The 14,625-nt window shown below is 47.5% G+C and overlaps 1 protein-coding gene across 2 annotated transcripts; it reads right to left on the bottom strand.

Moving 5' to 3' along the window:
• Positions 1 to 824: 824 nt before the first annotated feature.
• Positions 825 to 12,660, bottom strand: PGAP3 (post-GPI attachment to proteins phospholipase 3). 2 transcript variants are annotated; one of them, XM_080978358.1, is made up of 8 exons: positions 12,444 to 12,660; positions 10,345 to 10,442; positions 9,095 to 9,217; positions 7,092 to 7,154; positions 6,471 to 6,532; positions 5,293 to 5,429; positions 3,280 to 3,484; positions 825 to 1,906 (listed from the first exon to the last, which is right to left on the bottom strand). In XM_080978358.1, exons 1-8 carry the CDS (start codon positions 12,631 to 12,633, stop codon positions 1,846 to 1,848), a joined length of 939 nt encoding a protein of 312 aa, XP_080834484.1. In that variant the 5' UTR covers positions 12,634 to 12,660; the 3' UTR covers positions 825 to 1,845. The 2 variants fall into 2 exon arrangements, with proteins under 2 accessions (XP_080834484.1, XP_080834483.1); XM_080978357.1 differs by having other exon boundaries at positions 9,095 to 9,247; positions 12,444 to 12,658.
• Between the last annotated feature and the right edge of the window lie 1,965 nt (positions 12,661 to 14,625).

Below are 14,625 nucleotides of genomic sequence, written 5' to 3'. Positions count from 1 at the left end.
TGAGGCAGCTTATCTGCAGCCCCACCTTAAAAGGGAATCTTCTGCAACGTCAAGTCTTTCCAAAAGACAAAAAAGGAGATAGGCTCACACCAAATGAACAGAGGAGATCTCAAGGCTGAGATCTCTGCCCCAGAATTCATAGGGGGCTAAATGGCCTCCAGGAATGGCTGTTTGCCACTGTAATCAAAGATGGAACCATGATGCATTTCAGAGATGCTGGGGACACAATTAGGCCTTACAGTTGTACCTTGGTTGTCAAATGTCTTGGTACTCGGACGTTTTGGCTCCTGAATGCCACAAACCCAGAAGTGACTGTTCCACTTTGCAAATGTTCTTTGGAACCTGAACATCTGACAGGGCTTCCACAGCTTCTGATTAGCTGCAGGAGCTTCCTGCAGCCAATCAGAAGCTGCACTTTGGTTTTGGAAGTCGAACGGACTTCCAGAACAGATTCCATTAGTGGTACCTCGGGTTAAGAACTTAATTCGTTCTGGAGGTCCGTTCTTAACCTGAAACTGTTCTTAACCTGAAGCACCACTTTAGCTAATGGGGCCTCCCGCTACTGCCACGCCGCCGCCACATGATTTCTGTTCTCATCCTGAAGCAAAGTTCTTAACCCGAGGTACTATTTCTGGGTTAGCGGAGTCTGTAACCTGAAGCATCTGTAACCCGAGGTACCACTGTACTTGTAAGCATCCTAAGGTCAGTAGACTAGATGCAACTTTGGTGGACAAGTCTTCTCTCTCTCTCTCTCTCTCTCTCTCTCTCTCTCTCTCTCATACCCCACTGCAGTCTGTGTCTATTTTAAAAACAGAGCAGATGTGTCAAAGGAAAGGAGAAATGCCATTTATTTCCCCCATGAATCGCATATCAGCTTGAACAGATGAATACAGCTTCCACACTGGAAGGAATAGTCTTCAGGATGAAAAATTTCAGAGATTCACCCCAATTGGTTTTTTAAAAGAAGTCTTTTAAATATATATATTTCCATTCTGCTCAGACTTAATCTGAGACAAGGCCCAACCCCTGGTTTTTAATGCCAGGACTCAGCTCCGAAAAAATAAGAATGAACCGAGGTGCGTCTGAGCCCGTACAGAGAGCTCACACCACCAAGGAGTATGTGCAGAAAGCTTCGAGTTCAGAGGGAAAATCTTCTAGGTAAGTTGAGCCCAGCCCCATTTTTCCTCCTAGAAGGCACCGCAACCTGGAATCTTAGTTCTTGTTTTTATCACGACAGGGAAGCCATGGGGAAGTAGGGTTTGCGGAGCAGTGTTACCTGATGGGCTGGCAAAGAACAAAAGGCAGCCTGCCAATGAAACAGCATGCCAGGACTGCTTCTCTGAAACAGTTGACATTTCAATTTCACCCATGGCACATGACAAAGAAGGCTTCTGAAAATTCTGCTTCGAGAAGCATCGTCCATGCTGCTTTCGGAAGTCCACTTAGCAAAAGCATATTAGACCAAGAGATCTAACACCATAGAGCTAATCAGGACGGGATAATAAAAACAAATGTTTAAAAATGAATCGACTAGGACAAGCCACGAGCAAAATCTCCGCAGAGAAGCATGAAAAGACTTGGGAAGGCAGCGCGAGGAACTCAAGCGCAAGTTTCAGGAGAGGCAAGATGTATATCCTGATATATCCAGGAGAAAGGCAGTCAGTCAGTTTAGGACACCATGGCAGCAGAACCCACATGTAGATGCTGGGGAAGTAAGAGGGCAGAACCAGGAAGTGCAAATTGCTGCCACTTCTCAGAACACAGCACACTCCTGCTGGAAACGAACCAATGGATGTCTTCCATCGAGACCAGCGGTGTTCTCCAAGCTGTATTGCACCAGCCCCTTCAGTCTATTTTAATGATGGAGTTGGCCTTCAAAAGATAGAGGCTGTCGTCGACGAGGAAACTGCAAGGAGAGGAAAGAGGAAGTTGCTGGACTGACTGGCGAGTGAAGGGTTGGATTGGGCTACCCAATATGCCTAGAACTAGAATGTGCCCATCTTGTCTTTCAACCTGTAGTACCTGCCTTAGGTGAGGCCTTCCTGGTGATGTATGAAAACCTTGAAATGAAAGTCTCCAGAAATAGCAGCTACGTGAACCGCAAGGAAGGTGCAGCACCCATATTGCCCTCCCTCGAATCTAAGGTCCACACCTGAGGTCCTGCTTGCATACCCCAACAGTGGAATTGATTAGAGCTGGTGAGCACATGAAACAGGTCCTTCCTGGTGGTGGCCCTGCAGTTGTGGAACCCTCTTCCAGTCAACATTCATTTGGCTCCTTCAGTTCGGGCATTCAAGGAGGCCTTTAAAGTTCACTTTTTCCCTGCCTTTCCTAAATATAATTTTGGTGATTTAATTCAGTATCTCCCATTTTTCTATTGGTTTGATTTGGTCTGCCTAAGGTTCCTGTTGTTTTTGCTTCTCTGGACATTGCTATTTGAGGGCTGGAATGAAGGAATACACTTTATGCTCCAGGGAAATGGCTGCTTGTAGCCTCGTTTCATGAAAGTATATTAAACACGTTACAGAGGACAGGCTACAGGCCGCAGATTCCAACAAGTTCTAGCTTGTCGGATTGTGTGTGCTCTAGATCAGTGGTCCCCAGTTGGCAGTCCGCAGACCCCAAGGGGTCTGCATAACTCACCTGGGGGGTCCATGGCATCATTCACATAACAAAAACTACCATAAAGATATTTAACTTTTCAAAAGTCAGGGGCCCATGGTCTGGCTTTTGAAAAACAAGGGGGTACTCAGTATTTTGGTATTAAGGAACCACTGCTGTAGATCATATGCCTCCTCCATGAGAGTTTTGGTTGCAACACGAGAACAGGCCTTTTCTGTGGTGGCTCCCTGTTTGCGGAATGCTCTGCCCAGGGAGGTTCGCCTGGCACCTTCATTATACACCAGGTGAAAACGTTCCTCTTCAACCAGGCCTATATTAAATGTGTTTGTGGGAGTGAAGTGGGAGGTGGTGGTATTGGTTCTGGTTTTTTATTATGCTGTGTTTTTATCTTGCTTTTTTGTGCTGTGAACTGCCCTGACTTGGATGAAGGGTGGGATACAAAATAAATAGATCAGTGGGGTGTGTGTGTGTGTGTGTGTGTGTGTGTGTGTGTGACACTCAAGATGTTGCTGGACCACACAGCTCCCATCATCTCTGAGCCTTCGACATGCTGGCTGGGGCTGATGGGAGTTGGTAGTCCAAGTAGCGCCCTGACAAGCAATCACAGAGAACCAATGGCAGAAGGCCCACCCGCAAAGGCAAGCAAACTTGGCTGACCTGTAGAAAAGGATATTGACTGGAATGGTGCTGATGTGCCAGATGGCATGGGCATCGAAGACCCAGAGCAACGGTGGGAAGTCCAGGAGCTCCAGGAGGGCCAAGGCTTGCAGAAGAAGCACAACCGCCACACACTTCCAGACGTACGGCAGGCGTTGCTGGTTCCTCATGCACCAACCCAGCCACCAGAGGAGATTGAGGAGGCCTGCAAGGTATGGCAGAAAGAGGACAGCATTTCATGCCTGGCAGTAGTCACAGTGGGGCAGGAACTTAGATATGTTATGCACATGGCGATGAACCAGAGGCACTAGCAGCCCTGGACCCCAGACCCCTTGCTCCTCAGCACCAAATCCCAAGGCATGCCAGGAATATCCCCTCCCCATGCATACATCCCCCAGAATCATCCACTGAGAAAGCATGGAGGAAACTAGAAAGATCTGGGGAGCTGGAAGTGGTGACTCTGCTTCCGAGCCCTGACGGGGCCGTAAGTCACAGGAGGAACCTCTGGGCAAATATGTAACAACACAAGCTTTTGCACTGTTGTGGGAGATCATGGCTCTAGGGATCTACAGACCTGCTCTCTCTTGCCTCTATAATGCTGAACAACTATAACTGAGGTGCCCTTTTCATGCTGGTTGACCCTGCACCCAGTGAATCCACAGATCCCAGCGAACCTGCCCTGAGGGTCCTGGGCTGCTATCCTGGTGCTCTATACTACAAACGCCCTGGAAGTGCAGGGAAGGAATAAGGGAGATATGTACCAGCAATATAGATGCAGCCTCCAAGTTACGCTAACAGCTATTTTGGTGTGTGTGCTTTTAAAGGGTGTAGCTACATGCTGCTCTTAGCAAGTTGCAAGTTTGCATCTGTCTGTCTCAAGAGACAATGGAGTGCGCCTCCGGGGGTGAAGTCAAACTACTGCATTGGCGGCACTAAAGTGACATCCCTGGGGCACAAGCCTGGGCAGTGTGTATGGAGGTTCTGGCTGCCCAGACGACAAGACCTTGACCTCGCTGATCTGCTCCAAAGGAAAGCAGATCAATACACTTGGCACCAGCTTGGCTGCAGGAGGTGCCAAAAAGGGGGCGTTCAAAGCGCCATCCAACAGTCTTAGGGACTCCAGGTCTGCGTAGGGTTTGCTCCTTAGCCTTTTCTTCTCCCAAAGATATCCCACTAGGCAGGAGAGGTTTGGGATCAGAGTTTTCCTCCTTCTAGATTGACTACCTTCCCAGGAAGATAAGCCCCATCTGACCTTCGCTTTCCTCGACTGCATGTGCATAAACCGCCTTCTCGACTGTTGGACCCACTATTGGCCTCATCCACTCAATCCGCCAGAGCCTGTCTTTGCATGCAGGAGCAAGTCCCTAACTCGCCAAAGGATTGAGACCCATTGGCTACCCGCACCTAGTTTACCCGGCCAATCAAAGCTGTTTCTGGGGTGTGGCCGCTGTCACATGCTGACATCTTCAAGGAACCACAGGTGAGAACTGAGTGTGGGGGGGGACACCAAAGGTGGGCAAACCACCCCAGAAGGTGCATGACATGTCGTCGCCCCCAGAGGTGCTACCCTTCCCCTAACACCCCATACACTCCACTGCTCTGAGCATGGCTCGCATATCTCCACAAAACAATCTTTTGCTCGGGTTAAGAAACAGAATGATGGGAAATGATCTCTCTGTTGCCTTTCTGTGGCCAGATGCAGAGAAGGACTTGTCAGAGATTCTCTGACCGGAATCAGCTAATCTCTCTTCCCAGGAATTTGCAGTCCTGTGAAGGGATGGGGGGGTGCTGCCTGACAACTCTCAGTAACCTTAACAATTTGCAGTTCCCAGGATTCATTGAAGGAGAATCTACAACCATATAAAGTGGCATGATACTGATTGGTGCAGATGGGGCCTTAGAGAGGTTGGGGGCACTAGGGGAGAAGGCCACACAAAGGTTATCTGCTGGGCTACACCTCCACACCAACCAACACCTGCTGCAGGGGGTAGAACATTGCTCCACCGCCCTCACCTATTACCACGTTGGCAACCATATTGTAACCATAGTCAAAGCGCACGAGCGTCAGATACGACACATGGCAGGCCAGGAAGAGGAGCAGGAAGATGCCTATGGCGGTGGCAAAGGCTGGACGTTTCAGACCCAGAGTCCTGGAAGAAAAGAAAAAGAGAGAGACGGTGCTGAAGGAACTCGCAAGAGCTGTAGGAACTGGGTCACTTCTGGACTCGTTCCTCCGGGTCTAGGCCAGGGATGGGGAACCTGCGGCCCTCCAGATGTGAGCCAAGGGTCAAGGACAAAGGAGTCCAGTTGGAGCCCATCAACATCTAGAGGCCACAGGCTCCCCATCCCTGATCTATGGCACGGCTGAGCTGCAAAGGCTGGTCCTGCCGTTCAGAAACTTGAGCAGACAGAACACAAAGCATTTTCTTTTGCTCGAATGGCCACAGCTACAACTCCCAAAAGGCCCGGCCAGTTTCCACTAGCTCTCCTTACTTGCTGCTCTTTTGCTTTGTCCTTGGGTTACTCCTCCTCTATCTGCACATATCCTGTCCGCACACATTTCCTCTTGCGGTTTCGACCTGTCCTTTTGCAGATGCTCAGTTTTTGAATAAAAGCGAGATATGGGAGCTGTGAGTGGACAGGGGAAACTCCTCTCTGCTGCTGCCACTCACCCGCCCACTTAAAAAGGGAAACATGAGCTGCTCCCAACAGCTCTGGAGGCTGAACTGGGAGTGTGGGAGCTGCTTTAAAGCCTTTGCAAGTTTCTCTGCGCTGTCCCTCCTAAGCCTCCCAGGTCAGGGGCTTAAAGGGGGAGCCTGGGGATACTTGGCAAAGCCACGCAGGGGATTTCGACAGGTGGGCAAGGCTGATAAAGATCTAGCCTGTGGAGCCCAAAAAAAGTTCCCCACCCCACTGTAACATTTCAACCAGTGAAGCTGAAAAGTGGGAGAGGCAGGACAGACAAAAAGTATATGTTCGCAGGGCAAGTGGTGAAGCTTGTCACCGGAAGATGGTGACCAACAGAAGCTGCTTTGGAAGGGGATTGCAAGTAGGGGAGTGCTACTGGGCTTGCGCCAGCCACATCAGTCTGCTTGGCCACTGTGGGATAACAGAACACTGAACTGGATGCGCCTTTGGTCTTTTCCAGCTTCAAGCCTCTCCTTATGTTCTTAAGAAGGAGAGAAACTCACCGGACGCAACACAGGTAGACAGAGTGAAGGATGACGGCTGATGCACAGAAATAATCCATTTTCTGTGGGAAGAGAAATCTCATTAGAAATCGGGCCCAGTTCTCATTCAGTGCTACACGTTCTCTTTAGAAAATCCTCATGGTATTTGTGTTTATTCATGGCTTTTCTCTAGTGACAGGGAGCTGCATTTAAAGTTTTCTCTTTCCCCTGGGATTATGGCCTGCACATACTCAGAAGCCTACTAGTAGTGTTTTTAACACCCAACAGGGAAGATTCTTCCTGGTGATAGCTGTCCTCTTATCCTACCTCAAAAACAACTTGACGAGATTATGATCCTGAGCACACATATCTGAAAGAAAGTCTCAGGCTAGAATCCTAACCTCACTTCCCTGGGATAAACCCCCACTGAATTCAATAGGATTTACTTTGGCATAGACATAGTTAGGATTATGCTGTCATGCTGGCTGCACTATTTACCTGGGGTTCACATAACTTCCTTTTTTCTACCATTTAACTTATCTATTTTTTTTTAACCCACTAGAGAGGTTTCTGCCATGCCTTCAAAATTCCCCCGGCGCCCCATACCAACATTTTTCATGATACGAGAGCAAAATTGCTCACCTCAGTTAGATTCGTTTCTCGAGTATGGAAAACTGTAGACCAGAACCAGGCATTTAAAGAAACCTGCAGGGGGAGTGAGGGAGCAGGGAAAGAAATGGTTATCCTGAAAATACCACATTCCATGAAGTTAGGTTGTTAAAACTGGCTTCTACCACAGAAGTAATAAAAACAGGCCATTCTGGGATAACCGGGATAACTGCCATATGGTACTTAAACCAACAAATCCAGAAGCAAGTCCCACCCCCTCTTTAAAATTAGAGGAATCATGCTGCTTTAGTCTATTGGACTGCTGCAATAATACTGTAAGTGAAACACTCAAAAAGTCCTAGATACATGCTATCTCTTATTATCACCATCTATCAATTCTATCCCACCCTTTTCCTCAAATTGCTTCCGAATCAAAACACAGTTTGTCCGCAGAGTAGAAGAAAAAGCCTAGATAGAAACTGATATAAGAAAAAACTGCTCCTTTTCCCTTATGGGGTACTCAAGAGCCCATATAGAGTCCTTATGTAGGTTCTCTATTTGTAGGAGAAAATAACAGGCCAAACCAGAGAATACTGAGTGTAGGGATATCGTGGAGTGGGGAGTGGGGTCCGGAGGGAGCACACTTCCCCACCAGCAGGCAGCCACGTCTGCCTGCACGCGTGACCTTGGGGTGCAGGGAAACCGCCCCCCCCCCAGACAAGCCACAGCTGTCTGTACATCGTTCCACCTCTGCTTGACCTTTCGCGATCTCAGCAGTTTGCGGTGTCCTGTCTGTAACCCTTTTCCATGAGACCTTTTGTCTCCTACGTCATACATTGAGCAAGGGGAAAATGACGCTGTGGAACAGGTGCCAAAATAACTTTGTACCACCCCACGATTTCGGGACGGAAGATGTGTAAAGGTCACAGCCCAAAAATGTATTTGCCTAGCTTGCATGTTTGTCTCAATAAAAGGAGGCTCCACAGGAATGGTGGTAGCTCGCTCGCTTCAGACCACCTGTGCGCAGCTCACATCATGATCAACACCTGTCTTGGGCCTTCACTTCACTGAGAAGCAAAGCAGCTAGTAAGTCTGATCTTTATTCAACTGTTGCAACAGGGTGCTCACCATGCAGGAGGGAGGAGGAACCCAGAACACTGATGTGCAAGCTCTTACACAGACTTTTGAAACTGCCTACCCCAAAACATCATACATACATCACAGAAAGAGGTGGTCCCCAGCAGAAATCTGAGTGTGTTGCTTCTCTCCTGTCTGCCAGTATACCTGATAATGCCTTATCTGATTGCCTTTTATGGGTAGCCTGGCCATTCCTTTGAGATGGTAAATACATAGTTCTTGAATCTCTTACGCATATCGATAGTGTGCTCAGCTTAACAGATACTTGCCAGACTGTATTTACAGGGAGGTGTAAGCCCCTATAGTCCAAAGACAAATGGAAAGCTTTTCCCATCTGAGGTCAATTTGGGAGAGTCAAAATGGCTTCAGGATTGTTCTCTTGCACTATTTCAGACATGTGGTTTATATACTTACGTATGTGTTTGCTTTGTATATTTATGAATATATATATATATATGACCTTAGAATTTCTATAACAGAAACCAACTCTATAAGCGTTGTTCCAAAACATAACCCTTTTTTAAAAAAAGCACAGAGGAAAATTCCACATAATTCAGCAAACCTTTCTCCAAATACCCACAATGCCACTGGAAACACACTGCCCTCTGCTATGGCTCGAGTTGGTTCCTCATGGGAGATGCCCTCCTTACTTCCTTACTTCGCTCTGCATTTCTTGAGACAGCCTGGACTGAGGAGCAGAACGTCGTGTGTTTCTGTGAGTCTTCTTGTAGGGAAACCTTTCATGTTTCCCCTGCTTCCTTCCTACAAGATCTCAAGCAACAAGAAGCCTTCCTTGTCTTTTCTATTCCCCGTGTTTCCCACCTCTTTGAAGAAGATGAGAAGGAAGCTAAGGCAGCCATCTTGCCGTGGTGAGGAATTAACTGTCCAGAATGACTTACCCAAGCAAAGGCAATGCAGGTATGGTACATGGGAGAAGAGCGGGGGACAGCAGCTTTATATCTGTTCAGCATCACTAAATTGGCAAGTCCGTTCAGGAACGAAGCAAAGGCAGAAGCAGGCTCCTGAAAAAACAGGAAGCGGGAAAAGGGCCACTGAGGGTAGGGTGGGAAAACAAGGGAGGGAGAAGAAGAAAAATATGTCATCAGCCAGAAATGAGAAGGTATACATGCTCTTTGAGGCAATGGTAGGGAACTGGATTTGGCCAGTGGGCCAGATCCTGGGCTCCCCACCACCACCACCCTTGTAGGGCTACTTCCACAGGTCAATCACTTAACATCACAATGATGTCAGATGGCCCATTTTTGCAGAAACCTCCACTACAAAGCAAAATTCCGGCCCCGGAGTGTTTGAAGTTACTACCAACTAGCTGGTAAGTTTCAAGCTCTTTTTTTAATCGAGGGAGCTCTTTTGAAGCCATCCAAACTGGCAGCCATCACTGCTTTCTGTGGGAGTGAGTTGGACAGTTTAACTATGTGTTATGTGGAGAAGTACTTTCTTTTATCCGTCCTGAATCCTGCCACTGTGGTGGAGTGTGTCTCTAAGCCACACGCAGTGTGTGGGTGCATGTGTCCGTCGACACACCAGCCCCAGGCGGCATGGTTGCTGCACCTTCCTCGCGCCACTGTCCCCAGATCCGAGCCCTGCAAGGCGACTTGGGGAGGATGGTGTGGGGATGCGACAGCCATGCACCCCGATCAAAGGTGCACAGTTGCTGTGTTTGGTTGCCCTTTTCTGAAACTTTTCCAACTCTGCAATATCCATTTTGAGGTAAGACAACCAGAACGGTACACAGTATTCCAAATGTAGTTGTGCCATATGTTTGTATAACAGCATTATGATAGCAGCTTCATTTTCTTTTTTTTTCTTTTTTTATATATTTTTATTGGTTTTTAGCTTACAAAATTATAAAACATACTTCACAGTTTATCACAGATACATTCTTATTTGGACTTTCATCAGCACCTCTGATAATCCTCCGTCTTAATCACTTCTTATGCCTTTCTTAACTTAATATTGCCATTAAATCTTTTAACATATCACCTCTCTTTTTCCATTTTTACAATATTTCTAATATTACTCAACACAGAACTTCTTGCAAACCTACAAATAGCAGCTTCATTTTGAATTCCTATCCCAATGATCCTGAACATGGAACGTTTCACAGCTGCTGCACATGAACGTTACTTACCTTTCCATGAAACTGAGGCACTTTGTATCCTTCCTGGACGTAAAGGCCCACCGTCAACCACATACATTCATATTTACATTCATCTCTGCAGGTCCATCCTAGAATACGGTTGGGGGAGGACAAATTAAAATTAGTGCAAATGAATTTATTGCCTAATGCCTGAATGCAATGGAACTGTGTAAAATAATTTTAAAATACCAGAGTGGGAACGGCGGGGAGGGGGTACTCAGATTTGCCAAGTTTGTTTTATTTTAAGGGAGCATGATGTATGGATGTATGACTGGCAAGCCACTTGTTGCCAGGATGAAGTCTTACAGTTAACTTGTTTGTTTTAAATGAAGCATATATTGCATGTTTTTTGCTTGGAATCAGGAAACATGCAAATGCAACTATATACAGTGGTACCTCGGGTTACAAACACCTTGGGTTACAAACACTTTGGGTTACAGACTCCGCTAACCCAGAAATAGCACCTCAGGTTAAGAACTTTACCTCAGGATGAGAACAGAAATCGCGCGGCAGCGGAAAGCCCCATTAGCTAAAGTGGTACCTCAGGTTAAGAACGGTTTCAGGTTAAGAACAGACCTCCAGAACGAATTAAGTTCGTAACCAGAGGTACCACTGTAATATCTCTATTAGAGCTACAATCCCATATGGCTGTGGTATGAAACATGGGGGCTTCCAGATGTCGCTGGACTCCAACTGCCATCAGACCCAGCCAGCATCTGAGATGGTGGGAATGGTAATCCAAGATCTGGAGAACCACAGGTTCCAACTCTCTTGCCATGTGGATTTCTCAAAATTAAATGTATGTTTGAAACCTGGGTCTGTCAGTTCCACCACACACATATAACTATTGAATAGGAGATGTAATGGGCAAGAGGGGTTAAGGTTTCCTGAGTGAGAGAGGCAGAGTGAGGGATGTTAATGTTGCAATCATACACATTTATTTTATTTTGTATCCCATTTTGCCTCGAAGAGGCTCAAAGTGGCACCCTTTCTATTTTCACAACAACCCTTTGTGGTAGGTTACGCTGAGATATAACTACTAGCCAAAGGCCACCAAGTGGCCTTCAAGGCTGAGCAGAGATTATCCAACGCTCTTAACCACAACATCACATCGCCTGCTTTAATTGGGGAGTATATATAACTGAACTCAGAAGGCTTCCTTCTGAATAAACGTACGTAATATCTAACTGCATGTAAACGATGGTACATGTTATGCCACCCACAAACAACCTAGTTAATTAAAGAATTGTGGCTTCTTCCCACTTACTTGCTATAACCTCCAAGAAACCTGGAGGGCAGATAAGGCATTGAACCACATACCTAGCAGTAAATGCTACAACAAGCCACTCAATGGGCTCAATTTCAACAGCGCCATAAGAAACCTGGGAGAAATAAATCAATGGGGGGGGGGGCGAGGGAATCTCACTTGAAGAGAGATACTTTAAAAATGTTAGAAAATAGTTGTCTTTACCTAATGGGTAAGGAATGGCTACTCTCCCTAATTCAGGATGAGATATGAACAGCCTAAATAAGTAAAACAACAATAATAAACAAGAGACAGCTTGCAAGGCCTGAAGCAGGGAGATAGACGCAGCAGCTGCCCCACCAGCCCTTTTGGGGGCATAGCAGAGTCCTGCTTGCAAACAACGATGCGGCAGTGCAACAGCTGTGTGCGCAGCCCTAGAGCCCCAGGATGCAACCCTATGTGCATTTCCCTGCAAATTGAACTCAGTGAGGCATACTTCTGAGTAGGACTGCACTGTTAAGAGAGGGAGGGGGCAACATCAGCTCAGCACTACATCCAAGAACCATTGCCAATTTAAATGGAAAATGCACTCTGCACATGTTCAGATGCTACTGCCCGCTACTGAGCCCCCTCCCACCGAGGGCAGCGGGAGAGCGCGTCAGGAATTGGTCGAGAGGGCGAGTAGGCGGTGCCACCAAGCCGTCCTATGGGGAAACACTGGGCGGGGCACCGTCATTCGTGGGCGTGGTTATGCAAATGAGGAGCACGTCGCGGACACCGCCCCCCTCGCGCCTCGTCCTTGGCGGTGGGCGTGGCCCTCCCTCGGCTGGGGGCCTTGCAGTACCTGTGAGGCTCATGTAGAGAGGCTGGTGGGAGCGGAAGTGCCGCAGCCCGGGCCCGGAGCAGTTGCGCCGCTCGCAATGCGTCAGGCATTCTCGGTAGACGGGCTCCCGGTCCCCCCGCGAGGCCTGGGCGGGAGCCGGGCCGGCGCCCGCCACCCCGAGCAGCAGTAGGAGCGCGGTCCGAGCCGCCATCCCGCCTGCCGGGAGGCTGCAAGCTCCACTTCTGGTTTGGGGACCGGAAATGGTCCTTTGCTTTAAGCGGCTGGGGGGAAAGCCATAGAGTTGGGGGAAACCCGAGCCGCACGCGCAAAGGTTCCGCCTTGGCGGCAAGGGCAGGGGATTGTGGGAAATGTAGTTCGTTCTTCTACTTTAAGAGACTACAGTATTGGGAGAAACTTGCCCTTCCAGATAGAAGCAGAGAATCCCCATCTCTGCCTCCCCTTCAAGCGCTACAATCCTGACTAGTCCACTTACAAGCAGTATTGCCGCCTCTCTTTCTCTTGAAAATTACCTTTTAAAATCTCTTCCAGCTGTCCCAATTTTCCTTTAAAAAAACCTCCGGTCCCTATATTATTGCCCTTATTTTTGCTTTTCGAAAATTCCTTTGTTCAGTGCAGGTTTCTGGAATGATCACTCGTCAGTGTTCAGCTCCTTTCCTCTGGGTCTCTAGAAGTTCAATCTTGGGCTGTGGGAACAGATATATAGCTTGCCTCCAATGCACACAGGTGTAAGCAACATGTACACACACTGGCAGTCTGCACACTACCTTTGAAGCACATTATTTACCTAAAAGAATTCTGGGTACTGTGGTTTACCTACCACAGAACTACAATTCCCAGTAAACTGCAGTGTCCATTATACTTTGAGGGGGGAAATGTGCTTTGAATGTGCTTTAGTGTGTATGCCGTCACATGCATGCACGGCATGCATAGAGTTTCATGTAGCTCTGCCTGCCATTTCACATGCTGGTGAGGTTAATTTTGATAACAGATTGAAGATAACGTATTGTTTGCTTTCCTTGCCTATCTTTAACCCAAACAAATACTTTGGCTTTTCAGTCAAGTGAAGAACTGGCTATTGATGAGTAAATTAAATACAGTACATTAACTGGGGCAGTAAGAAAGTTATGTGCTTAAAATATATGGTGTGACCATAGTTTTTAGCATTTGTAGTAGAAGCAGAGATGAGGCAAAATGTGCAGGTACAGTGGTACCTCTGGTTACGTACTTAATTCGTTCTGGAGGTCTGTTCTTAACCTGAAACTGTTCTTAACCTCAGTGGCGTAGCGTGGGTTGTCAGCACCCGGGGCATGGCAAGTAATTTGCACCCCCTAACCCGTGGATTTGCGCCCCCTAACCCCCAGATGTTGCGGCCGGTGCGGCCGGCCCCCCTGCACCCCCCCCACTACGCCACTGCTTAACCTGAAGGACCACTTTAGCTAATGGGGCCTGCTGCTGCCACTGCGCCACTGCTGTGCGATTTCTGTTCTCATCTTGAAGCAAAGTTCTTAACCAGAGGTACTATTTCTGGGTTAGCGGAATCTGTAACCTGAAGCATATGTAACCTGAAGCGTATGTAACCCGAGGTACCACTGTACTGTTGTTCTTTTATGGCTGCTCTCCCTGTCAGTGTTTTACTCTTCACCCCAGAAAAAGTCGTGTGGACACCCACAGGCAGAGCTGATAGCAAAGTGAAGTAATAAGAAAGCCTAGCAATAAATAAAGTGACCCATGCTTCTGTCCCTTCCCCTTGAGACTTTATTCCTTCTCCTGAAGAGGCTTAATCCCTTGAAAGGTCTGGTCAGATCCTCAGGCCTAACAAGTAGCAACCACCCTAACCAGACCTCATGAGCAGCAGAATCTGGAGGAATTGTTTGCCTCTGTGGTCAGAAAGCATCCTGGTTGTGGCTCCTGAATTTCTTCATCTCCCAGCTTCCTCAGAATGGAAGGGTAGAAGCCATTGCAAATTTATTCTAATTCATGTACTGACAGAACTGTCCATTGCTTAGAGGTTATAGGTGTGAACTAAGTGTTTTAAAACAATCTATGGTAGTGGTTATGACCGCATCAGCATTACAATGAATTGTGGCAAATTTTATTTTTCAGTGACTGCTGCCTGGATAGTGTGTGCATTTTATTGTACAGTGGTACCTCGGGTTACATACGCTTCAGGTTACATACGCTT

This window comes from Podarcis pityusensis (assembly GCF_964106645.2).
Source record: "Podarcis pityusensis genome assembly, chromosome: 13".
NCBI classification, from domain to species: Eukaryota; Metazoa; Chordata; class Lepidosauria; order Squamata; family Lacertidae; genus Podarcis; species Podarcis pityusensis.
The sequence above is the reverse complement of the archived record's forward strand: the minus strand, read 5'-3'. Positions and strand labels throughout refer to the sequence as shown.

Excerpts from the sequence above, each read along its gene's own strand:
- PGAP3 (XM_080978357.1), bottom strand. The coding sequence starts at position 12,633 with ATGGCGGCTCGGACCGCGCTCCTACTGCTGCTCGGGGTGGCGGGCGCC. Across the intron at positions 10,443-12,443 it reads TCTCTACATGAGCCTCACAG|GATGGACCTGCAGAGATGAA; the intron begins GTACTGCAAGGC and ends ACCGTATTCTAG. Across the intron at positions 5,430-6,470 it reads GTCTACCTGTGTTGCGTCCG|GACTCTGGGTCTGAAACGTC; the intron begins GTGAGTTTCTCT and ends CTTTTCTTCCAG.